Source organism: Copadichromis virginalis, linkage group LG18 (genome assembly GCF_057382275.1).
Source record: "Copadichromis virginalis isolate Kocher_CV1m ecotype Utaka linkage group LG18, C_Virginalis_male_GT1.1, whole genome shotgun sequence".
Lineage (NCBI taxonomy): Eukaryota > Metazoa > Chordata > Actinopteri > Cichliformes > Cichlidae > Copadichromis > Copadichromis virginalis.
Genome location: NC_140635.1, coordinates 3,003,880 through 3,030,950, shown reverse-complemented (window position 1 = coordinate 3,030,950; position 27,071 = coordinate 3,003,880). Strand labels below are relative to the sequence as shown.

The window sequence follows — 27,071 nt, the reverse complement described above, 5'->3', positions numbered from 1 at the left end:
TCTAAAACTATTAGCACCTTCACATAAAGAATTCATTCTTTAAAAACGATTTTTTTAAAAACTGGAATTTAACCAGTTTTAACTAAAACCAGCAGACACACTTTCAGATGCACCTCAATTATCAGAAAATAGCTCAGTTATTTTCCAGAGTCTGTGTGAAACTGATGTGTAATAAACTTCACCTGAACAGAATTTAATGACAACATTTTATTTATTTTTCTACACAATATATGCAGGCGTGTTTGGTTTCTTTAAACTTGTTACAGAGACTCAGGTAGCATCACTTCCTTATTCCAGCATTGGTTTACATCACTATTGGAGGACTAAAGCTCCCGTAGAGCTGCAAGAGCAGCTGGTTTAATAATCAGTCATTTTCTATGGCAGCTACGTCATAATCAGCTCTGTCAATGCTCGCGCAGTTTCAAAACAAAGACTTTGTGTGGATGTTTTGTTCCAGTTATGTACTGATAATCATTGTTAAAGTATGTCATGGTCTACATTAGATCTAATAATAATAAAAATAATGATAAATATGCAAAGAAAAGTACTTCATCTTCAATGACAGTCACATCACCTACAGTTCATTAATTCAGTCCAAGTGAAGCTAAAACAGAGAAATTAATAAAGAGCTTGAAACAGAAAGAATCCAGGATAATCATTTAATGTCACATCTCAGACATCCTAACATTCAAATGTAAATGTGATTTTTTAACGAGCATTTCTAGACACGTTTTTCCAAATCACATTGGAACAAAAAACAAAAGGAATGAATCACAAGAAAAACCATGCTGTAGTGTCAACAGGCTGAGAGTTACAGACACTGCATTAAACTACAACTGTTAAATGATGGACTATTAACAGCTGTTATTTCGACATCTGTTACCATGGTGATCTTAAATACATCAAGCTACCAAAACAGGAATGACCTGTAATTAAGACAAAGTTATTCTACTGATTTTTTTTAATAATAAAAATAAAAAACATCTGGCAGCAGTGGTCCAGCTGTCAGAGATCATTAAACATGTTAAAAAGAAAATTTTCCACATAGACAAGAAACAATCTGCTAATAGATTCTGGTTTAATTTAATAATTGTTGGGAGATTACAATGAAACAGATAACAACTTGAAGAGAAAGTTTATTCAGCATTGTAAACTATAGTTTTAGCATCAACTATAGCTTGGCCTCTTTTTATTTTACATGCTTAGCACGTTTTATAAAGCTGCTTTAAATTGTTTAATCCTCATAACACCTCCAACATATCTGTAGACCTTCGTAATATTAACCTGAATATCCAAAGAAATTTAGAAATTTCTTAAAGAGGCCTTTCTTTTCCTTCTTCTCCTTTCTTTCCTCGGATAATTCCTCCTCCGTTTTTGAAAGTTTGTCTCGTCGCGTTACCTTGGAGATAAGATTTGCCCTCTCCTTCATTGCCTCCAAAGATTTGATTCGAGCCTGGTAACCCTCTTTGGCCTCTGATCTTTCTCCCTCAATCATCATGTCAATGTACTCTGGGGTGGTCAGAGGGTTTGGCCTCAGGCTGATCTCTTGCAGTCGAGTTATACACTGAGCTGACTGATCCATGAGGGACACCATCATGTCCTGAAGGTGAACAATCTCTTCTTCCTGCCTCTCAATCAGTTCCTGAACAGTCATCTTTTCTTTATTAGCTGTTTCATACCTGCTTTTCAGCTCTTGCACTGTCTGCTTCTCTTTCACTTGAACATACTCCCAGCTGTATGTCTGATTGAAATGCACACTCCAAATGCATTTTCCAGGACAGACAGTGCACATCCCGTTCTTATCCATTGATGCACAGCCACGTTTCTCACTATCCTGTGCTATTGCACATGGGTAGTGACATGTTATTGAACATTTCTGGCAGTTGGTGATGAATGCTCCTTTCTCTGTGATTGGTTTTTGGACTGGTTTAATAACATCCACCTCAATCTCAAAGTTTTCATTTGAAGTTATGACTGCTTCATACTCTTTGATCTTTTCTTTGGTTGTCTTAATTTCTTCAAGCTTTGCTAATCCAGTTCTAACTTGTGGCTGCAAACCTTCGATGGCTGTTTCAAGCTGTTTGCGCTCCTTTAAGACTTCTTTGGTCATTAGCAAGCTTTTGGTTTCCATTTTACCCAAAGCAGTGAAGAACTTCTCCATACTCTTGGCTCCCATCTTCCAAAACATTTCATCAAAGCTGGCATCATCTTCATCAAAATCCACTTCACAGTCTCTGTTGCATCTGTTGTCTGCAAATAATGCTGAGTTATTGAACTTGAAGTGAACCGGAAGCCCTAACTCATTTTTTGGACACGGGACTGCAGAAACGGTTATTGCCTCAAGAACTGGTGGTTCTTTGCCATCAGCAAAAGTCACCAGCATTTCAATGTTCTCTGCCACATCTTTGCCAAAAATGGAGAGCACCGAGTCAAACACATATCTCTGTGTTGCTGTTAGTCGTGCAAGAGAGGCCTGAGTAACAAAACACACTGCATCAATCTCACTGACTCCATTAGGAGAGGTGAAAAGCCTGCGGATTTGCTCTGTGATCTCCTTGTCTCTTGCTACTCCTCTTGTATCTCCAAAACCTGGAGTGTCAACAATGGTCATGGAGAACGGGATTTTAAAGCCTTCCTGGTGGTGGATTTCATACACAGTGACTTCAGATGTCTGACTGTGAGCTTGTGAACTGGTTGGATCCTCATCAACTAACTTAAATCTGAAACCGTCGTTCCACTCTACACCAACAATGTAGTTGATCATTCCATTGATGAGAGTAGACTTTCCTGATCCTGTTGCTCCAAGCAGCATTATTGTGCGATTCTGCCTCATGCTTTCTTTGCCAAAGATATACCTCCGACATCCATCTATGTCCATATCTTCTTCTTCCAGGGGCAGTTTGTAAACTGAGGGCAGCTTTGAGTTTCTTTTCTTGCTGATATGTTTTAGGTACTCAGCCAGACGTGCAAATTCACGCTTTGTTGTGCAGACATTAACAATGATGCTTTCCTTGCTTCTTCCATCTACACCACAGTCACTTCTGACCCTGACTGCATATTGTGTCTCTGACTGAAGCCCTGAAATGATGGCCTTCTCACCTCCTGAAATTGCTTGATTCCACTCGAGGTCATTTATTGTTGAGCTGCTATCTGCTTTTGCGTATTCCACTATGTAACTCAGTATCTGGACATCCTCTCCAAGCTCAGCAGGTTTCTCCCAGCTAACTGATATCTCACTTGAATATGGCTGAGCTTGAGGTTTTCCAGGAGGGCTGCAGGGTAAAGTTTTAATGGCATCACTGATTACATTAGCTGGTCCGACACCTGCTGAGGTCACTGCTCTGCATCTGAACACATACTCTGTGTTTGGCTTCAGATCTCTCACTGTGACTTCTTCAGCCTTTGCTTCTGTCTTTTGCTGCCATCCATCCTCTCCACTGACACAGTACTCAACAGAGTAGGAGGTGATGTTCTCCGCTCCAAATCTGGGTGGAGAAATCTTCAGTGTCACACTGTTGTGGTTTATGTCAGCTGCAGTCACAGTTTCAGGCTTTGAAGGAGGCTCAAAGTTCTCACTGACAGCAAATCCACCTTCATAAAGGTAGATGCTGGAACTTTTCTGAGTTTCATTAGTTAACCCCACTGTCAGGAACTTAATGTTCTTGTTTTCCTTGTTGGCCTCTGCAAAATCACTGAAGAGTTTTGCTTTCTTCCTCATATCATCTGCTACTTCTTTTGAAAGGTACCATTGTTCCTTCTCTACATTGTAAGTATGATAAACGTGAACGTCTGTTTTGGTTGTTTCTCTCAGGTAGTCTGATAAAGCTGAGAGGTACGGTTCATCCTTCCCCAGTGAGGTGAAAACAAAACACAGGCCATGCTCTACACTGAGAAGTTCCTCATGTAGATTATTCTGAGATGGGACAGTCTTGGTGTTTTTCATCATGTTGGTGAAAGACTTTAAGATACTGATTTCTCTCTCTTTACAGTCCATCCACTCAGTCAGGTTTTTGCTGTTGAAAGGTGAAGAATGTCTCTTCTTCAGGATCTCAGCGAGTTCAGCCTCCTCTTCTCCTCCTCCTCTGATTGATGGTAGTCTCTTCGCTAACATTCGCTGAAATCCCAGTTTGAACTCTGAACACATTTCTTTAAAACTTTTCAGTTTTTTGCTAATCTGTGGGAACTGTTGGACAGTGGAAGTTCTCAGTGCATCGTTACACCTCGTTTCCAGTTCACTGAAGTCCTCCAGGACGCTCTGTGATTCCTGAACTAGTCTTATACTTATCTGACGGACGAGTTTAGCAGCACAAGAATCTAAACTGGTCAAAGGTAACAGCCAGACCTTCATTGGTACAGCCTTTTCGCCATTGGTTCCTAGTAATGTTGGAAGGCTTTTGTAGACTTCTACAGCTTCCTGAAATGTTGTTGGAGGTTTCTTAAGGCAAAAGTCTCCATAGAATCTGCAGGAGAATTTCTCAACACTGTTTTTGTCCTTATCTTCCATTTTCAGGGAACCTTCACCCTCTATGGAAAGCAAGGGGATCTTCTTGATCATCACCTTCAAGCTGCCCTGGATGTCTTGATGAGTTTCCCCTTTAGAAACCTCACGGTCAAACACAAAGAAAGCTTGAGCCCCATAAAGGATACCTGTGACCACATGTGTTGCTATTCCTTGCTCAAAAACATAGGGATGTTTTACGTTGCCTCTTCCAAGGTGATTCATTGACAGTTCCTGGAACTTTGTTGTAGTTTTGTAGTTCAGTGTCACTCTGGCCTGGTATTTGGATGTTTTGTGATCATTGAGATATTTGGCTGATCCTCCAACCTCAACCAGTCCTCCCAAGAAACTTGCCTTCAGGGATGCCTCAACATTTAATGCTGAAGATTTGTCCTCAATTGATTCAGATGCAACTATTTCAGATTCAGTGTTAGGTTGTTCTTGTTCTCGTCTATCTTTTTCCAGGTCATTACAGTCCCACAGTGTCATTCCTGTAAAATATGTTACCATTTATTTTTGGCGAAAATAGATAGAAACAAAAACACAAGTAACAACTGCCTGTCTAAAAAGTCCTCTGTGTTTTATAGTGAAAGCATTATCAGTTAAATTAGTTAAAGACTTCCACAACATCCCATAAGTGTATGTTTCTAACTCAGAGCCCACTGACAATTTGAATCCAGCCCATAAATTACATTCATTGTCAAAAAGAAATTTAAGTCTGTACATTACATTTAAACTATGATGTTTTACTTTTACATTTCAAAAAATTTTCACCCCCCCCCCCCCCTTGACCTAATTAAAAAAAAAAAAAAAAAAAGAGTCAGTACATTTGTACTGAATAACTGCTTTTGTCTTTACTAACACCAGGAATTCTGGCAACTTATATATATACTTTCTATACTTTGGCGGAAAGATAGTGGCGTGCACAGCTGCAGTGGCTCCAGGCTCCCCACTTGGGTGCTCTTCTTTTTCTTTTTCTTTTCTTTTCATTATTGCATAGCAAAACATCAGATATAACAGCCAGATCCCTGTTACTAGTGATTATCAGCGGATCAACAGCATCTCCCTGGAGAACATTGGGTGCTCCGTGGATTGTTATCGGCTCTGCCAAGCAAAGGAACCGGTGGAAGGAACGCAAACAAAAGCAGGGCTGCCGGTCAGGCCTGCTAGCCAGGCTAAAGAAGCAGCCTTTTACACCACTGCTTCTCAGCATCTTCTTGACCAACCATGGTCGGTCGTCAACAAAATAGACGAACTGAACCTTCTTCTCGCTGCACAGCCACTCGTCCACAACTGTTGTTTCTTGGTCGTCACAGAGACATGAAACTAGCAGGCTGCACAATGCACCTCAGCGACTGAATGGCTACAGCAGGGAAAAGCAGAGTTTGTGCAAAAGCATTTACACAGATAACAACTGGTGCACAAACACTAAGATCATCATCATAGTCTGTTCCCCGGACATAGAGGCAATGGCTGTCATGTGCAGACCTTTCTATTTCCCCAGAGAACTTCCCGCAGTGCTAATAACAGCAGTCTATATACCACCAGATGCAAATGTTAGCTCAGCTTTTGCCTACCTGCATGACTTGATCTCTGAACAGCAACGGACATATCCAGAAGGAGTACACATAATCGTAGGGGACTTCAACAAAGCATGCTTAAGAACTGTGACTGTGCTACCTAAATTTGTTCAACATGTGGGTCCGGGGCTACCCCAACTGTAAACCCTGGATGACAAGTAAGGTTCAGGCATTGTAAAAGACAAGTCTGCAACTGTGCACACAAATCTCAGATAACAACCCTAAAAAGGTATGGGAGGGCCAGAAACACATCACCAACTCCGCAGGTAACAGGACAAATACAGATAACATGGACATGTCATTGGCAGAGGAATTTAACCACTTCTTCGCCTGCTTTGGGAGAACTGTAGACACCCCTACGATGCACACCACCCTGCCCATAGCCTCCTCTGAGCACAGCCCACACACATTTACTCTCCAAGAACACCGGGTTTGCAATGTGTTTAGAGCAGTTAATATGAGAGAGAAGCCACAGGCCCTACAGGGAATACCTGGGAGCGTGCTCAAAGCCTGCTCCCGACCAGCTGGCTCCTGTGTTCACCAGGCTATTCAACCTCTCACTGTTACATGTCACTGTCCCTCACTGAAATCAGCAGCAATAGTCCCAGTCCCCAAGTCCACCACCATCAGTGGCCTCAATGATTACAGACCCATTGCACTGACTCCAGTGGTTGCTAAGTGCTTTGAGAAGCAGCTTCCTATAGCACATAAAGGACTGCCACCCACCCAGCTTTGACCCCCACCAGTTTGCCTATAAGGCAGGATGCAATTTCCACTGCCCTCCACTCTGCTCTGCATCACCTGGAGAATCCTGGGACTTCAGTAAGGATGCTCTTCATTGATTTCAGCTTGTCTTTTAAAACCATCGTCCCAGACATCCTTATAGCCAAGCTGGTAAACCTGGACTTCTTTCCCCGCTACATGTGGATGGATCAAAAACTTTCTTACAGACCGATCACAATCTGTCAAGGTTGGCAACCGGAGATCATCCTCCCTGTCACTGAGCACTGGCTCACCGCAGGCATGTGTGCTGAGTTCTCTCTTATGCTGCATCTACACCAGCGACTGCACCCCCACGCATCATCAGATTTGCAGACAGCACTCATCACCAATGATGATGACACCGCTTACATAGATGATATCCAATGTCTGACAGAATGGTGTGACCACAATAACCTGACCCTCAACACCAGGAAAACCAAGGAAGTGGTCATAGACTTGCACAAGATAAAAACTGATCCCTTTCCCCCCTCTATATAAGGCAACTTTGTGGAGCGGGTGTCCTCCTTTAAGTTCCTCTGTACCCACATTTCTGAGGACCTATCCTGAAGTACAAACACATCAGCCTTGGTGACGAAATCCCAGCAGAGCCTCCATTTCTTTAGGGTTCTAAGATAGAACAGGCTGCAGACTGACCTACTAGTGTCCTTCTATCAAGCAACAATTAAGAGTGTGCTGGTGCACACCATCCCCGTGTGGTACGCTGGTTGCACAACAGCTGATAAGAGGAGACTCCAGAGAGTCATCAGAACTGCAGAGAAGGTGATTGGCTGTCCACTCTCCTCCCTGGACTCCATTGCCAGCTCTAGATGCCTCTCTAGAGTCAGGGCAAATATAAAAGACCACCTCCATCCAAGCCACCATCTATTCAACATCCTGCCCTCTGGAAAAAGGTTCAGTTCCATCAGGTGTGAAACCAATAGACTAAAGAACAGCTTCTATCCGTGGGATATCAGAACCATAAATGCAAGTTAAGAGTGGGAGCAGATCTCTCCCATACAATCATTCTGACCCTGCTATTTGCCATTTATTATGTTGCTGACATTTTTTTTCTCCATGCAATATTTTGTTCTTGTGCAATATTTCAGCAGATGTGCAATTTCCATCCCTATCCTTAACCACCATAGCCCTTCCACCCTTATTTTTTATTTACTATATTTTATTACGATGCCCTTGTACACCCCCCCCCAAAAAAAAATGTTTCCTGTAACCCAAACATCGTGTATATAGTGTTCTTATAATGTTTTTTTTTTCCTTTTCTTATATATTGTTTTCTTTACTTTCGCACCTTTGTGGTGTTGCTACCCTAATTTCACTGTGCAAGCAACTGTACAATGAAAATAAAAGTTCTAAGTTCCATAATATTCCTCTGAAATTCTACCTTTAATGAAATGTACTTACAGATGGATCTGCTTTTTTGATTTGGTTCAATTTTTTTGTCAAATTTTTTGTCAAATTGTTTTGGTTCAATTTGTTTTTGTCCTTCCTCACAGAGCCCCTCCAGCCCCCGATTACCAACTTTTCAACAGTATGTCAGTTGTACCACCAGAGCACTACACCTGCCATAAGCAAATTTATACAGTGCCACTGCCCTCACCCCAACCGATTTGTAAATCTGATCATCAACTAGATCTACTGACATCAAAGTATGCTTGTCTTGTTAAGCAACAACCTGTATCTACAGTCATTAGGAGACACAAGAGGTTGTGGTGATACTATAGGACAGGGATGGGCAACTCCAGGCCTTAAAGGCCAGTGTCCTGCAGGTTTTAGATATCACCCTGGGTCAACACACCCGAATCAAATGATTAGTTCATTACCTGGCTTCTGGAGAACTACAAGACATGTTGAGGATGCAATTTAGCCATTTGAATCAGCTGTGATGGATCAAGGACACCTCTAAAATCTGCAGGACACCGGCTCTCGAGGCCTGGAGTTGCCCACTCCTGCTCTAGGACTACTTTTTTAGTAGTTTAGTAAAAAACGCCGGTACCGAGGACAGTGACGTCATCAGCGAGAGACCGGTGACCAGCATCGCGGAGCATGACGTCCGAGCGGCACTGAGGAGAGTGAACACAAGGAAAGCGGCGGGGCCAGACGGCATCACCGGCCGCCTGCTGCGCTGCTGTGCTGACCAGCTAGCAGGTGTGTTCACTTACATCTTCAACGAGTCCCTGGCGAAGTCTGTGGTCCCCACATGCTTCAAAAGATCCACCATCATCCCTGTGCCCAAGAACAGCAAACCCTCATCCCTGAACGATTACCGGCCAGTTGCACTGACCTCGGTAGTAATGAAGGTGTTTGAGAGGCTGCTGAAGAACATCATCTCCTCCTCCATCCCAGACACCACAGATCCGCTGCAGTTCGCCTACAGATCCAACAGATCCACAGAGGATGCCATCGCCCACGTCCTACACACCACACTCAGCCACGTGGACAAGAAACAGGGTAACTATGTGCGAATGCTGTTTGTTGATTACAGTTCAGCGTTTAACACAATAGTGCCCTGCAGACTGTTCACAAAGCTCAGGGATCTGGGACTTAACAGCCGTCTGTGTGCATGGGTGTTGGACTTCCTCACTGGCAGAACTCAGGTGGTGAGGGTGGGCAGGTGCTTCTCCAACAGCATCACCATCAACACAGGAGCACCTCAGGGATGTGTCCTCTCGCCACTGCTCTACTCCCTCTACACTTCAGACTGTGTGGCCACCCACGGCTCCAACACCATTGTGAAGTTTGCTGACGACACAGTGGTGTTGGGTGCCATCTCCAACAACGATGAGGCGGCCTACATGGATGAAGTGAAGAATCTGGCATCGTGGTGCCAGGACAACCACCTCCAGCTGAACGTCAGCAAGACCAAGGAGCTGGTGGTGGACTTCAGAAGGGGTCAGCACAGAGACTACAAGCCCATTATCATCAATGGAGCTCCAGTGGAGAGGGTGCAGTCCTTCAAGTATCTTGGTGTCCACATCTCCTCAGACCTGACATGGGCTGCCCACATTCAGGTCCAGACCAAAAAGGCTAGGCAGCGCCTGTATCACCTTCGACAACTGAGGAAGTTCAGGGTCTCTCCAAAGATCCTCAGGATTTTCTATACAGGCGCTGTGGAGAGCATCCTCACACAGAACATGACATCGTGGTTCGGGAACAGCTGTGTGAAGGACCAAAAAGCTCTCCAGAGAGTGATCCGTACAGCAGAGCGCTGCTGCAGGATTGCTCTCCCCCCGCTTCAGGACACCTACACCAGGAGATGCTGGACTAGAGCAGCGCAGATACTGAAGGACCCGTCCCATCCTGGCAACAAACTGTTCCAACTTCTGCAATCTGGTAGAAGGTTCCGCATCTTCCGGGCAAGGACAGAGAGACTCAAGAGGAGCTTCTATCCCCAAGCCATCCGTGCCCTAAACACACACACCCGCCCTCTCACATCATCTATAATTGACTGAGACAGGACTCTTCCAGACACTCTAAACCAAGGCACAATGTACATTTCAATTCCTTTAATTTTAAATATGTTTATATTGTCTATCCTGTAAAATAGTCAGATGTCTATTCATATTAATGTACAGAATTCACCTGCTTGCTGCTACTACTGCACATTCACCCAGTGTATATACTATATATATATATTTATAATGTTCTTCCTCTACAACCCCCCCCCCCCCCAAATTTTTGCACATGTCGAGGAGCGTGTCAGGCCACATTTCACTGTGTGTTATACTTGTATAACTATGCATGTGACAAATAAAGAACCTTGAACCTTGAACCTTTGAAACTGAAATGTAGTGTGAGATTATTATACTATCTTATGCCATGTTATACCTCTAATTAAAGATTGTGAAATCATTATGTAGTTTTAGGTTGCATTATACTCCTGACTTAGAAGAAGGTGACAACTATTAGTTGTCACAGTCTAATGATTTGTATTACATTAGACTGCTGATTTATTGTGAATGAATTACATTGTTTATGATGCATTATACTGCTGATTCATAAGAAATACTGTTTGCAGAGAATCATGGCCTTATTTGTCTGATTAGAAAGAACAGAACATACTGCACAGGACGCCAAGGTCATAACTTAGGCTCACTGAGAGAGAGAAAGAATGTGGATGTTTAGGTTTTATGACTGTGGAAGGGGGGCCAAAGCTATAAGAATGTGAGAAACGGTCAAACACTTTGATATCTGGCGGACACCCTCCTGTCCACATCTCCCATCTAGTTGTATGGAATAATGAGAATTGTATGGAATAAAGAGATTGTTGATGGAGCATTTATACACCGAGCATTGTTCTTCCTTCAGCCCAAAGATCAAAGAACTGGGATATTTAACAGTAGTTTGTGAACCACACGGAGGGGCCAGAGCAGGCAACATTGAAAGAACCTGAAACTACTGGCTAAGGATAAATGTAGATTTGGTGAAATCACAATTCACATTGGCAGTAATGAAACCTATTTGGCTTAATTGAAGGTCACCAAAATTAATATTGAGTCAGTCTGTAACTGCCAAAAAATGTCTGACTGTAGTTTTATTTGGTTAAGATTTGCCAAGCCTTGAACATCCCACGGAGCACTGTTCAAGCGATCATTTATAAATAGAAGGAGTATGGCACAACCGTAAACCTACCAAGACAAGGCCGTCCACCTAAACTCACAGGCCGAACAAGGAGAGCGCTGATCAGAAATGCAGCCACGAGGCCCATGGTGACTCTGGACAAGCTGCAGAGATCTACAGCTCAGGTGGGGGAATCTGTCCACAGGACAACTATTAGTCGTGCACTGCACAAAGTTGGCCTTTATGGAAGAGTGGCAAGAAGAAAGCCATTGTTAACAGAAAACCATAAGAAGTCCCGTTTGCAGTTTGCCACAAGCCATGTGGGGGACACAGCAAACATGTGAAGAAGCTGCTCTGGTCAGATGAGACCAAAATGCAAAACGCTGTGTGTGGAAAACTAACGCTGCACATCACTCTGAACACACCATCCCCACTGTCAGATATGGTGGTGGCAGCATCATGCTCTGGGGGTGCTTCTCTTCAGCAGGGACAGGGAAGCTGGTCAGAGTTGATGGGAAGATGGATGGAGCCAAATACAGGGCAACCTTGGAAGAAAACCTCTTGGAGTCTGCAAAAGACTTGAGACTGGGGCGGAGCTTCAGCTTCCAGCAGGACAACGACCCTAAACATAAAGCCAGGGCAACAATGGAACGGTTTAAAACAAAACATATCCATGTGTTAGAATGGCCAAGACAAAGTCCAGATCTAAATCCAATCGAGAATCTGCGGCAAGATCTGAAAACTGCTGTTCACAAACGCTGTCCATCTAATCTGACTGAGCTGGAGCTGTTTTGCAAAGAAGAATGGGCAAAGATTTCAGTCTGTAGATGTGCAAAGCTGGTAGAGACAGACCCTGGAAGACTGGCAGCTGGAACTGCAGCAAAAGGTGGTTCTACAAAGTATTGTATAAGTATAATTACACACACCCCACTTTTCAGTTATTTATTTGTAAAAAATGTTTGGAATCATGTCTGATTTTGGTTCCACTTCTCATGTGTGCACCACTTTGTGTTGGTCTTTCACGTGGAATTCCAATAACATTGATTCATGTTTGTGGCTGTAATGTGACAAAATGTGGAAAAGTTCAAGGGGGCCGAATACTTTTGCAAGCCACTGCATTCTCTTTAAATTTCCACCTGAGTGGTATCCAATTTTTTTATAGGTTTTATAGATAATTAAAAAAAATTGCTGAGGAAAATCTGGTCCTGCTAGGAGAGACAACATCCATACAACTTTGGATGGAGCAGTTCTCATTTCTAGAAATCTGGACAGATGTATTAAAACACCCCCAAAAACATGACTATTCAGAGTTAGGACCAGGAAGCAGTGTTGCAATTGTAGCCAGATGGGCTACTCGCCTTTCTTTTTCTCTCTCTCTCCTGCGCTCGTTCTCTTCGCTGCGCAACTAGGTTAATTGGGAACCCACCTGCATATTGATTGCAGGGTGGCGTTCCCGTATAAAGCTAAGCCGGTGTTTTTGTTGGATCATTCCTCCCGTGCATTCGGCGCAAAGCAGCAGTAAATGCTGGCACACTGTGACGGACTGATCAGCAAGAGCAGATCATATGACAGCTACAGCATGTCAGTTTGTTTTATTCCGGTGTTGCGGAGAGAGGTGCTCGTGTTATCCAACACCAGTGAGAGTATAGCGCCTCCGGTCCTGGGGGTTTGATTGAATTGAATGAATGCTTTATTGGCCATATGCAGGTTGCCCCACAGAGGAATAGGACCCCCCCCCCCGACTTACACACACAACAACAAAGACATCACATGGGAATACAGTCGGAGATCGGCAGCGTTGGGAGAATAACACTGAAAAAATTACACAACAATGGGAAAAGTACAAGAGGAAAAAAAGAGACCTCTTCACACGCTGGGCAACCTATGGAAGGACAGCATGAGAACAGGAAACAAAAAAAACTCCTCTGCACAGAGAGCACATTAATGTCCACATCACAACATCAGAGCACATGACAAGCCACAGGGGATGGATAGGGTGGTGGGGGGTAATCCGAAGGAACACAGCTGCTGTATTCACCTCTCCGTTCACCTCTCCGTGGCAAATCGCCCAACCTAAATCGGAAGAGTGAAACGCCTTCCCAGCCACTGTTGTGAAGACTCCTCCTCGGTGGAGCCTGCTGTCTCGTCTTGTCTTGTTTTAGCTTGTCTTATCATCTTTTTTATTAAGTAGGCTTACCTTTTTCTGGTTCGCCTGGTTTTATTCTATTTTATTCTGGACTGTTGCTCGTACCCACGCTTCTGTGCTGGGACTTTAAATCGCCTCGGTTGCCGGTCTCAGCCGGTGGGGAGCCAGACCGGCTTGCGATTGAGGATAATTACTACCAGCACGAGTGGTAGTTTGACGTGTGTGTGTGTGTTTTCTTTTATTAAAGTGTGTTTTAGTTTTGTATGATCTGTAGCGAGCCTGACGCTCAGTGTCCTTTTATTCTTTTAAAAGTAGAGATAGTGTCTGTCTCCCGAATCCAAACTGGAAGCTGGTTCCACAGAAGAGGGGCCTGAAAACTGAAGGCTCTCCCTCCCATTCTACTTTTAAAAACTCTAGGAACAACAAGTAGGCCTGCAGAGCGAGAGCGAAGTGCTCTAATAGGGTGATATGGTACTACAAGGTCATTAAGATAAGATGGGGCCTGATTATTTAAGACCTTGTATGTGAGGAGCAGGATTTTGAATTCAATTCTGGATTTAACAGGAAGCCAATGAAGGGAAGCCAAAACAGGAGAAATCTGCTCTCTCTTTCTAGTCCCTGTCAGGACTCTTGCTGCAGCATTTTGGATTAGCTGAAGGCTTTTCAGCGAGTTTTTTGGACATCCTGATAATAATGAATTACAGTAGTCCAGCCTGGAAGTAATAAATGCATGAACTAGTTTTTCAGCGTCACTCTGAGACAGGATATTTCTAATTTTAGAGATGTTGCACAAATGGAAGAACGCAGTCTTACATATTTGTTTAATATGTGCGTTGAAGGACATGTCCTGGTCAAAAATGACTCCAAGGTTCCTCACAGCGTTACTGGAGGCCAAGGTAATGCCATCCAGGGTAAGAATCTGCTTAGATACCATATTTCTAAGCTTTTCAGGGCCGAGTACAATAACCTCAGTTTTATCTGAATTAAGAAGCAGAAAGTTAGCGGCCATCCAGGTCTTTATGTCTTTAAGACATTCCTGCAGTTTAACTAATTGGTGTGTGTTATCTGGCTTCATGGACAGATAGAGCTGGGTGTCATCAGCATAGCAGTGTAAATGTATGCTATGTCTTCTAATGATGCTTCCTAAGGGAAGCATGTATAATGTAAACAGAATCGGTCCTAGCACTGAACCCTGTGGAACTCCATAATTAACCTCAGTGTGTGAAGAGGACTCTCCATTTACATGCACAAATTGGAGTCTATTAGATAGATATGATACAAACCACTGCAGCACAGTACCTGTAATACCTACAGCATGTTCTAATCGCTCTAATAGGATATTATGATCAACAGTATCGAACGCTGCACTGAGGTCTAGCAGGACAAGCACAGAGATGAGTCCACTGTCAGAGGCCATAAGAAGATCATTTGTAACCTTCACTAAAGCTGTTTCTGTGCTGTGCTGAGCTCTGAAACCTGACTGAAACTCTTCAAATAAACCATTCCTCTGCAGATGATCTGTTAGCTGTTTGACAACTACTCTTTCAAGGATTTTTGATATGAAAGGAAGGTTGGAGATTGGCCTATAATTAGCTAAGACTGCTGGGTCTAGAGATGGCTTTTTGAGTAAAGGTTTAACTACAGCCAGCTTGAAGGCCTGTGGTACATAGCTGATTATTAGAGATAGGTTGATCATATTTAAGATCGAAGAATTAATTAATGGCAGGACTTCTTTGAGCAGTTTTGTAGGAATGGGGTCTAAAAGACACGTTGATGGTTTGGAGGAAGTAATTATTGAAGTTAACTCAGAAAGATCAATTAGAGAAAAAGAGTCTAACTTAACATCAATGGTACTAAGAGTAGCTGTAGATAATATTACATCTGTGGGATGATTATTGGTAATTTTTTCTCTAATGATAAAAATTTTATTTGAAGAAGTTCATGAAGTCATTACTAGTTAACGTTAAAGGGATGGTTGGCTCAAAAGAGCTCTGACTGTTTGTCAGCCTGGCTACAGTGCTGAAGAGAAACCTGGGGTTGTTCTTATTTTCTTCAATCAGTGATGAATAGTAAGATGTTCTGGCTTTGCGGAGGGCTTTCTTATAAAGCAGCAAACTATTTCTCCAGGCTAAATGATGATCCTCTAGATTTGTGACACGCCATTTCCTCTCCAGATTACGAGTCATCTGCTTTAGGCTACGCGTTTGAGAATTATACCACGGAGTCAGGTACTTCTGATTAGAGACCTTAGTTTTCACAGGAGCTACAGTATCCAGAGTCGTACGTAGTGAGGAGGTGAAATTATTAACAAGATAATCGACCTCTGTTGGGGTAGCGTTCAGATAGCTGCTCTGCTCTATGTTGGTACAGGGCATTGAAGATGATAACAGTGGGTGGATTATATTCTTAAACTTAGTTACAGCGCTTTCAGAAAGACATCTACTTTGATAAAGTCTACTCTCCACCGCTGTGTAATCAATTATTGTAAATGTAAATGTTATCAGGAAATGATCAGACAGGAGAGGGTTTTCAGGAAACACTGTTAAATGTTCAGGTTCGATGCCATATGTTAAAACAAGATCTAGAGTGTGATTAAAGTGGTGGGTGGGTTCTTTTACATTTTGAGAGAAACCAATTGAGTCTAATAACAGATTAAATGCCATGTTGAGGCTGTCATTTTTAGCATCTACATGGATGTTAAAATCACCCACAATAATTATTTTATCTGAGCTCAGAACTAAATTAGATATAAAGTCTGAGAAATCAGACAGAAACTCTGTGTAAGGCCCAGGTGGACGATAGATGATAACAAGTAAGACTGGTTTCTGAGTTTCACAGCTGGGGTGGACAATGTTAAGCATCAGGCTTTCAAATGAATTAAAAGTCTGTCTTGGTCTTTCATTAAGTAATAGGCTGGTGTGAAAAACTGCTGCCACACCGCCCACTCGGCCTGTGCTTCGAGATTTCTGGTAGTTAGAATGACTCGGGGGTGTTGATTCATTTAAACTAACATAATCATCCTGCTGCAACCAGGTTTCTGTAAGGCAGAGTAAATCAATTTGTTGATCAATTATTAAGTCATGTACTAACAGAGACTTGGAGGAGAGAGACCTAATATTTAATAATCCACATTTCACTGTTTTACTCTTTGGTTCAGATGTGGATACTGTATTGTTCTTTCTTTGTAATTGTTTATGTTTAAGTTGTTTGTTGCTGGTTTTTAGTTTGTTTTTTGTCTGTTTGGAAGCTGACACAGTCTCTATGGAGATGGGTTTTTGGGGGGGTAGCAGGAGGAGAGAAGCTGCAGAGAGGCGTGTAAGACTGCAACTCTGCTTCCTGGTCCCAACTCTGGATAGTCATATTTTGGGGGGTTTAATAAATTTGTCCATATTTCTAGAAATGAGAGCTGCTCCATCCAAAGTGGGATGGATGCCGTCTCTCTTAACAAGACCAGGTTTCCTCCAGAAGGTTTGCCAATTATCTATGAAGCCCACATCGTTTCTGGGACACCACTCAGACAGCCAGCAATTTAAGGAGAACATGCGGCTAAACATGTCACTCCTGGTCTGATTGGGGAGGGGACCAGAGAAAACTACAGAGTCCGACATTGTTTTAGCAAAGTTGCACACGATTCAATATTGATTTTAGTGACCTCCGATTGGCGTAACCGGGTGTCATTACTGCCGACGTGAATTATGATTTTACTGAATTTACGTTTACCCTTAGCCAGCAGTTTTAAATTTCCTTCAATGTTGCCTGCTCTGGCCCCTGGAAGACAATTGACTATGGTTGCCGGTGTCTCTAGCTTCACATGTCTGAGAACAGAATCGCCAATTACCAGAGTTTGACACCCGGCGGGTGTGTCGCCGAGTGGGGAAAAAATGGTTAGACACATGAACGGGTTGGTGGTGTACCTGGGGCTTCTGTTTAGGACTATGCTTCCTCCTCACCGTGACCCAGCCGCCCTGATTCCCCAGCTGCTTGGGGTCTGCCGGGGAACAGCTAGCAGGGCCTACGCTATCTTCGGCTGCACCAGCTACAGGGGCCTGGCTAGCTACGGGTGAATGAAGGGTGCGAAGCCGAGTCTCCAATTCAGTAATCCTGGCCTCCAGAGCTGCAAATATGCTACATTTGTTACAGATATCATTACTGCTAAAGGAGGCCGAGGAGTAACTAAACATCTGACACAATGAGCAAGAAAGTGCAGGAGGGACAGGTGAAGTAGCCATGGTGCTAACGAGTTGGCTACGAGCTAAGCTAAGCTAGCGAGACAGTACAGAGACAGTGAGTGAATACTTTGGCTATAAATTAGGTAGTGAGTACACAGAAAGTGTGCTTCGGATGAAGCACGTGAAGATTATACTATGAAAGAAGAATGTATTTAAAAGTTGTTAATTAAATTGCTAAGCAAATAAGCTACTCAGAAACACCACTGTGTTTGAGCAGGAACAGGAAGTGATACTCTACCGCAGAGCGAGCGAACACCAAGTGACAGCGCCACCCATAATGACTCCTACATCAGGGTACTCTTTGTTGACTACAGCGCCACCTTCAACACAGTCATCCTTCACAAACTCATCCACAAACTGTCTACACCTGGCCTGCACCCCACCCTTTGTGACTGGCTACAGAACTTTTTGACTGGCAGGCTTCAGTCTGTCAGGATTAGTGTTACAGCCCTAGCTGGGCCTCCTGAAACTACCCTTGTGTGGGTGTGGTGTTCTCTCTCCACCTCCTCCTCTCTTGCTCCACCCTCTCTTTCTCACTCTTTTCTCTCCCCAGGACACAGCTGTTGTTCATTGTCCTCATTCTCGTTTACCACCTGGGCCCAGTCAGCAATCATCTCTGAGGTCATATAAGCTGGGGATGAACTAGATGAGAGAGGGTGGTTTACTCTGGTGTCTCTGCTTTGTGTTCTAGGTGTGTGAGTGTCCTGCCTGTGGTGTAGAGTTGTGGATGCAGTGTAGCTTCACGTGAGTAGTGTGGGCCTCAACACAGTAAAGCTAGCTTCTGCTAGTGACAGGGTGAGACAGTCCCTCCTCGTGGTGTGTTGTGTTCTTTGTTGTTGTAACCTTTTTCTTATTCTAGTTTTATTGGGAAAAACCGCGTTGCCGGCTCTTTATGCTTTGAGTGGGCTTCAAACAGTTAGCAACGAGGTGGCCAGGTTTGTGGCAGAAGAAACACAGCTTTGCTTTGGATCTTGAAACCACAACTGCATTAGCCTTGTTAGCTGGCCCACTCGTACCTCTCCAAGAGGTCCTATGGCGCAGAGGGATATCATGTCCTACAGCATTTGCTTTATGAGTCAGAGTAAACTCATCTGCCATGTTGGCAGTTTGCTGTAAAGTGGAAACCCTCTGTTCACTTAAACAAACAGAGCAATACACTCAGGCACTGCGTTCTTGAAGTCCTCTACCAGCACAAGCTCACGTAATGACCCCAAATCATTAACCTGGCTTGCAGAGCACCACCTATCAAAAAGGTGATAGCAAAGTCAAGGTAGGACTGACCCTGTGCCAACTCCAAACCTTGAAAATGCTGCCTAAAGGCTTCAGATAAAAGTTCGTAGGCTTGCAGCACTTTTAATCTTTTCATAAGCTAGGAAGTCGTCCCTAGACGGACTGGAACAAGCTTCCTGGGCCTTACCTGTCAATTTACACAGCAATGTCACCCCCACACGTCTTGAGGCCACTGTAATGCAGTTGCTATGCTTTCAAACACACTGAAGAAGCTATGAACACTGGACTCACAGATAACTGGAACCAGGTGGATGTTATTGCTCACAAATGAGCCTCTAGACACCTGTGCGCTAATAGCTGTATCATCCATTTTAGGGGCCGGAGAAGGGTTAGAAATAACACCCTAATTAAGACACAACCACACCCCTCTGCCAACTCACTCAGAGACTACCCAGTAATTAACGGATTAATGGTGGTGGACCCAACTTTGACATTAAGGGAGGAGACTGGCCTTGTCCCAACAGCTCTTGCGGCAACATGAGTTTTGCCCAGCGGCAGGAGTGTAACAAGTGTGGTGCACCCAAACCAGGATATGGAGGTGACAGAGGCGGTGGCTTTAGAGGGCGTGGAAGTTTCTGCGGGGATGACCGTGGAGGAGGAAATAGTGGCAGCTCCTATGGACGACAGAATTATGGTGGCTATGGACAGCAAGAAAATTATGGCCAGTCTCAGCAACTGAGCTATAACTATCGACAAGAGTCCTCTGGGTATGGTGACAAGCCCTCCTACGGACAGCAAGGCTCCTACAGTGGTCAGGGGCAAGGTGGAGACAGTTATGGACAGGGACAGGGCGGTGGTGGTAGTAGCGGATACAGTGGCCAGGGTGGTGGCAGCGGTGAATATGGAGAAGGTGGTAGTAGTAGTGGTGGTGGTGGATATGGACGATGGAATGAAGGTGGTGATCAGGGTGGGAGGTTTGGGCGTGACTATGGAGACCGTTCAGAAGGAGGGGGCTGCAGAGGCGGCGGTGGGTATGACCGTGGTGGGTATGACCACAGTGATGGAAACAATCGTGGTGGAAGAGGCGGACCTCCTGGTATGGGAGGTGGTGACCGTGGTAGCTACAAAAATTACGGTGGATCTCGAGACTACGGCTCAAGGGATGAACCAGCTGGAGGGCAGGACAATCACACACCTAGAACACAAAGCGGAGACACCAGAGAAAACCACCCTCTCTCATCCAGTTCATTCCCAGCTTATATGACCTCAGAGAGGTGATTGCTGACTGGGCCCAGGTGGTGAATGAGACCAATGAACAGCAGCTGTGTCCTGGGGAGAGAAAAGAGTGAGAAAGAGAGGAGGATGCGGAGAGAGAAAATCACACCCACACAAGGGTAGTTTCAGGAGGCCCAGCAAGGGCTGTAACAATTAGCAACAGGACTTCAGTCAGCATTACCACAAACACTGGCGTTCCACAGAAACAAAGGAAGAATTTCATTGCACAGAGAAATGCTACTAAATTTCTACTGTACACATGACAATAAACACTTTGAATCTTGAATCTTTGTCATTAATTAGTCCATGCATCCATCCACTTGTTTTCCATGGCCCTAATCGGTCTGTCAATCTTGTACCTAGTGATGGCCAAATGAAGCTTTCTGAAGCATTGAAGCTTGTAGTGAAAAACGGTTCATTACTCGGAGCTTTTCAACACAGTCCTCTCTGGTGACATCTGGTGGCCAAAAATATGAAGAGCAGCTTGAATCCACAAAAGAAAACCAACTGCTTCGTAATGATTGCCCACTCTGAGTGGAATTCTGTCTGATATTGGGCCACTGTTGTGTTGCTTTAAACATGTATTTTTTGGGGTGACAAAAATGTTGTTTATTACTTTAATAAATAATTTTGACCAGTAAGCTTTCCTTCTTTAAATATGCACCATGGTGTGGTCTTTCTTTGCTTGTGACTTATTGATGTTGGTAAATACAGTAATTGAAAAATACCACATTACATATAATAATGTACAACACATTATGGGGTATGCTTCTGGTGTGAGGTCCCGCCTCCATGTACTTATGCAGTTAATCGCTAGATATAAATAATATTACATTAGGGAAATTTGCCTATACATATTTTTGACCTGGGAGTAGAACTGATTGTGAACTGGAAAGGGAAAATGCTTATGAACTTGCAAATTAAAAACATGATGCATTTAAGGTATACCCTTTTCCATTTTTATTTAAAAAGAGAATTTGTTCTAGTGTGCAATGGCCGAACCTGTTCCTTTTCGTGGAGATAATTTCTCCTGCCTTAAGGAAAATCCCTTCACATGGAACAGAGGAGGCTGGAGTGCAGAGAAACTGGTAGAGATGCAGTTATAGAGTCTACCTGGGCCCCACCAACTATCAGCTGAAGATAATAAATAAATTAAATTCCTGCACATTTTGCAGACTAAGTGTTTAAAATTATTTAAAACATAAAATATATATTTTCATAACATTAAATGTAAAGAGTCAAATAGAAGTCTTTCTAAAGATATTTAATGATATTTATATTATGAAAAGCAGATTTTTGACATTTGAAGTTTTTCCCGTTGTCAGATAAAATAAACACGCACAAAACAAAAGCAAACAACAAGAACACAAAGCTGGAAAACCCACCCGATTGACCAAAATCAACTAAAAATACTCCCACACAACAGAACCTCCTCTATTCCTCGCTGGCTCCAAATCTCTCAATAGAAATATCAGTGGTTTGCTATCTGTAACCATCAAAACACTCCACAAATCCCGCGAATGGTTCACCTGCTTATAAACCATTGAATCAGATACCGAAGCAGTCACGTTCTAAATGAAGCTTCGGACGTCACTGATCACGTGACTCTGGCCAAACGAATCAAGCTTCGACACAGAGCTTCTGAAGCAGTGTGTTGATTTTTTTGACACAGGCACCGGAGCTTCAGCTTCAAGCGGACCATCACTACTCGTATCCCTCTTCCCTCACTCCTGAACAAAAATGTTTTGAAAGAAGGTCGACGGACCATTAAAAAAATATATATATTTGAAAAGCAGTTGATAGATGAAGCTTAAATTTCGTACGACTCATATATATTCAAACTTTGTGCCAATGTTCGAGCAGAAAATGGTCTAAAAATTGGCTGATTTCAGACTGAATGAGCCAGAATAAATATTTGATTTATCCAAAGGGGGAAGTTGCTTATTTAGAGAGGTGATGTAAATGTGGATTATGGTTCAGTTAAATTTAGTTAATACATGTGAATCCTTACCAGGTATGACTACATCCTGGCGGCAGTCATACAGCATCCCAAGGCTGAATGGGCGGCCAAGCGCCGCAATTTCCATCATTCTGCTGGCTTCAGTGTCCATCTCTTTGTCTAGACTAGACAACAGAGACACTCTGGGTTAGTTTGATAATAGTTCAGTTTTTATTCTCCTGCTGTTCAAAATGTTAAGCGTGGCATGTATACATCCCAGCCACTCAGAATAGGCCCTTGGTATATTACAGCAGGAAAAACACAAGTACAGTTATTTATAGACTGGTTCTGTGTGACAGTATCCAAAATACCAGGGCTGTCATGGAGCAATAATTAGTATTAATCACACTTTCATATGTATTTTTTTTTCTGATCTTGTCTTTAAATTTCCTATGAAGGTATTTGGCCTCATTCTGGATTTACGGACTTAATAATTCATCTCGAATAAATAAGATGGAGTAACTTTTGAATATTTCACATTGCCAAATTCTATTATTACAAAACAAAAACAGATTTGGTTCGTGAATTACATTTTACAAGTTACACATGTAAGAGATAAAATGTAAGATAGACCAAAGGTAAGCTCCATTCTTTGTACATATACATGTACATATACATACAAATACATTCCATGTATTTTTTTCTATGTAACACAGACCTTCATGAAAGCCATTTCATGAAGGTCTGTGTTATCAGTTTCAGCAGCTCAGTGGGTAAAGGACAGAAGCCCCTGAACTGACACAAGAAAACCTCAGCAAGAGTCAAAATGTAGGGTCCATCGTTTCCAAGAGATTACTAGAGATTTAACCTTTAAGTTACACACAGCATTCACTATTGGCTAATTTAAGAAACAAAATAAAACAAAAAACATTTAAAGTATATCCAAAATCTTTGTCTAAATAATAACAAAAAGAAAAAGAAAATACAGGTAAATAACAGCCACCTACATAAATCTAATTATTTATCCAAGACAAACAATAATGCATGCAGGAGAATATCAAAACAATATTGCTGTACTTACAGCTGATATATATATATGAACTTCTGAGGGAGTGCTATTGTTTCAGACATTATATACTCTGTGAGAAAGACCCGCCCCTTTAGCTTTACTTGGGAGGCACCACAGAGGAAGATCAAGCTGAGTTCACAGAAATCACATGATCTGCATAAGGACAAAAATACTACTTCTGTCTATAATATAATGCATTTAAAGTTATTTGGCATTTTCCACAAGCCAAAGATGTGCAAGATATATTTATTGAAAATTAATGGGGTTCAGGTTAAGACTGCAACTTTAAATCCATTACTTTGATGTAAAGATTTATTTTACTGAACATTTTTGCTGAAAACATTTATGCATAGGGTCAACATGAACTCTGATACGTGTGTAAAAGAACGTTGGTCTTTATGGTCGCTATAAACATCACTGTTCAAATATAAGCTATTGTTTCACTTTCAGATTTAGGTTTAATGATGCAAAGGTCAGGTCAGTTGATACGTGTTTATTTTAGGGACAAAAGCAGAACTAGACTGACTAAGCAAGAAACGTATCTTTCATATTTTTATATATACAGTTGCTGTTGCAAATGACGTAGACTGTACAATATAAAGTCCTTTAAAATCTCAGTTTCTGGTTTTGATTATATAGAAACTCTATGGCCTGGTCTCCTCAGAAGTGTAGCCTTTATTGCATGCCATCAGAGCACAGGTGCTACACCTTAAATATGATGCATTGAGAGAAGAAAATCAGGTTTAAAAAAACAAACAAAAAAGAAAAAAAGGGGGGAAAAAGAGAAGAAAAACTGGATTTCATACTGTTACCAGAGTGCACTGGAGACACTTCACTTTTTAAAAAATAAAACATTCAAAGTAAAAGTTTTTTGAAAAGTCATTGTCACTTGAAGTGTATTTCATGGAAAGATTCAATTAAAGACAAAATGGATGGTAGAAGCCAAAGGGAGAATGAAACTACATGAAAATCACACTGTGCACAATGCTGAGATGTTTTAATGTGCTCTATGGTAAAATGTGACAAAAAAACTAAACTAAAACACAGTTCAGTTCCTCTTGGATTTACCAAAATGAAAGGGACTTACCTCTGAACATGCAGGAAAAGACTCAAGCAAGAGTTCAAGGACAAAGCCAAAATTTAGCACTATACTCATTTGTCCACGGTTCTTTTCCTGAGAAAACACTATTGATAGCACTGTCTTGCAACCCTGATACAAAACCCTGTTACTATACATCTCAATTTTCGGAATGGTGATCCAAGAGGGACAGAGAGCCTTCTAGTTTGTAACGCAAATAGAAACAATAATAAGTGTTGTGACACTTCTAAATCCCTGACTATGCCGAAAGCCCTGTTGTTGAGTGAGGTCATACACTGAGGTCAAGACACACATAAATCTGCCTGCACACATACATAGTAGACTTGTTTTGCTTGTAAAGGGCATGCTCATGTTCTGTTCTGAAGCCCAGAGAGTAGAATAACAGGAAGCATCTGGCGGGTGGTACAGGAAGTAACTGTTCTTTTTTAGAATATCTCCTATCTAGAGTTACTGGAACATGCATGTTGTTTGTTTGTTGTTTTTCATCTGCGGTGACGCATATTACTTGTCATCATATGTATAAATATCACACCCCATCTTTTGTTCTGGGGAGATCGAGGCTGATGTTTTGTGGAGCCCATCTTCACCACATATATGTGTTTTAATAAAATCATTGTTTTGACACACTATGGACCTTCAGTCGTATGTCTCACCTCAAATAAGAATCAGGACAAGAGGTAATAATAGTAGTGTCTTAAATTTGCAGCTGTCATTTCACACATCAGAGTTTATACATAACAAATATTACATTGTCATGACGCTACATTTTTTGTTAAGGCTTTAAAGATAGAAATTAATTAAAACCCACCTCTTACGCTGTTAGGCTCCTTGCCATTAGCCACAGAGTTGATATGATTTGTTGGCTTACATTCAGATCAGTCTTTTAAAAACTCCTAAAATACAAAAAGAAAAGGGCCAACAAAAAACTACATGAAACATATATTATGTTTATGATGAAACAACTCTTCTAAACTGCTTTAATATGGCTGAACTAACTTTGTAAGAATAATTAATACATTACAAAAAAATCCCTTTAAAATTAAGCTGTCAATAGACTCCTGGTAGGATGGGGTAAGAAGAATCAAATTTGGTCAGTCAAAATATCTTGTTTGAATTTATTTCATAGCTGTGTGTGTGTGATGCAGCCAGCAGTAAGTCAACATACTTTTCAATCGGAGAAGCAAATCAAAACTGCAAACAATCATAATAGCATTCTCTATCTTGCAGAACTAAAAGCTGCTATTCCTTTCCAACTTCATGCTTGGAGTTTAATTTATTTAACTCTAAAAGTGTGATGGGTTAAACACAGAATGTATACACTCTAATATTTTCTTTCATCTGTGTTTGTGTAGATTTAACATTTAGTCCTGCAACATAGAAACACTAATAAATGTCAACATCTTTTTGATTTCAGGAATATTACAAATGAGTTTAACCAGAAACTAGGAAAGCTTAGTTCCACTGAAAGCAACAGATGAATACGATGAAAAAACAGTTCAGTATTTAACTACTTACGGCAACTTCTCTGATCAGAAAGACAGCGCAAGTTCTGCTCTACTGTACGCTGTGGTTCCTTTTATCTGTCACGTCCCCACTCCCCATTTTTATCTGCTCTGATGTTACTTTTTTTCCTCCTTACTCGTGTCATCTTCAAAACGAAAGCAGAAGAAAAATTCATGGCACATGGGTGGAACTAAGAGATACAGATGTAATATGTAAGCTTGAAAGTGAAACAATTTTCTACAGTCACATTTAGTGCTATCATTAACCCTGTAAGACCCAACCCATCAAAAAATAAACAGAAAATTCTGAATTTTTGGAACTGTGATGGTGATCCAAGAGGGACAGAGAGCCTTCTAGTTTTTAACGCAAATAGAAACAATAAAAAGTGTTGTGACACTTCTAAATCCCTGACTATGCCGAAAGCCCTGCCGCAATGACACCTTTCTTTCAAACTAATGGTTTATTGTTTTTAATTCCCAGGAACAGGAAAGCTCCGCAGGCGCAAAGGTTAATTGTTGAGAACGCAGTTACAGCAGCACCCCTCTATTGTGTAAACCTAGCAAGCAGTGCTGCGGTGCCCTTCTTTATTTTGCCCCCCTATGTAGACGGCATCATTTGTCTCAACCAAAGGCTTTATTCTTTGAAATAACCCAGGAATGGAAAAGTTCATTGTTGAGAGTGTAACCATCGCAGTACACCTTTATTGTTTGAACTAGCCACTATCGTTGTGACACTCTTCTTTATTTGTCCCCGACTAGATAGCATCATGTCTTTCAACTGCTGGTTTATATGTTTTAAATTCCCTCGATCACAAAAGTTCCCAGGTGCACAAGTTATTTGTTGTTGCGCCCTTCTTTTTTGTCTCAACTAGTCAGTATTCTTGTTATGCCCCCTTTTTTCAGGAGCACAAAAGGCTGCAGGTGCATAATTGTATGTGCCCCAACTAGCCAGCAACGGAAAAGCCCTCGGACGCACGATTTAACCGTTGCGCAGACGGACACGGAGAATGTGTTTTACAGGGAAAAGGTGTGTGTTGTTTATCTCTTTTAAAATATACTGACAGTCAACCTCTGACACAAAATAGCATCGTAGTACTGCGTGTGTAATGTTAGAGAAATCATCCCTATATTTTATTTCATATAGTAACTTAGCGCGTACCTACAGTG

General features: G+C 42.1%; 1 protein-coding gene across 3 annotated transcripts in view; it reads right to left on the bottom strand.

The window, feature by feature from the left end:
• Positions 1-645: 645 nt before the first annotated feature.
• LOC146686914 (uncharacterized) overlaps positions 646-27,071 on the bottom strand; it is a 280,227-nt gene continuing 253,801 nt past the window's right edge. Inside the window, exons 2-5 of one of the 3 annotated variants that reach the window (XM_085440095.1) lie at positions 25,918-26,050; positions 24,391-25,295; positions 22,307-22,419; positions 646-4,989 (exon numbers count right to left, since the gene is read on the bottom strand). In XM_085440095.1, the coding sequence (XP_085296221.1) occupies positions 1,280-4,989; positions 22,307-22,406 (3,810 nt within the window). In that variant the 5' untranslated portion in view covers positions 22,407-22,419; positions 24,391-25,295; positions 25,918-26,050 and the 3' untranslated portion in view covers positions 646-1,279. Of the gene's footprint in view, positions 4,990-22,306; positions 22,420-23,315; positions 23,325-24,390; positions 25,296-25,917; positions 26,957-27,071 lie in introns of those variants that run through there. The other 2 variants (XM_085440096.1, XM_085440097.1) reach the window with 2 other exon arrangements.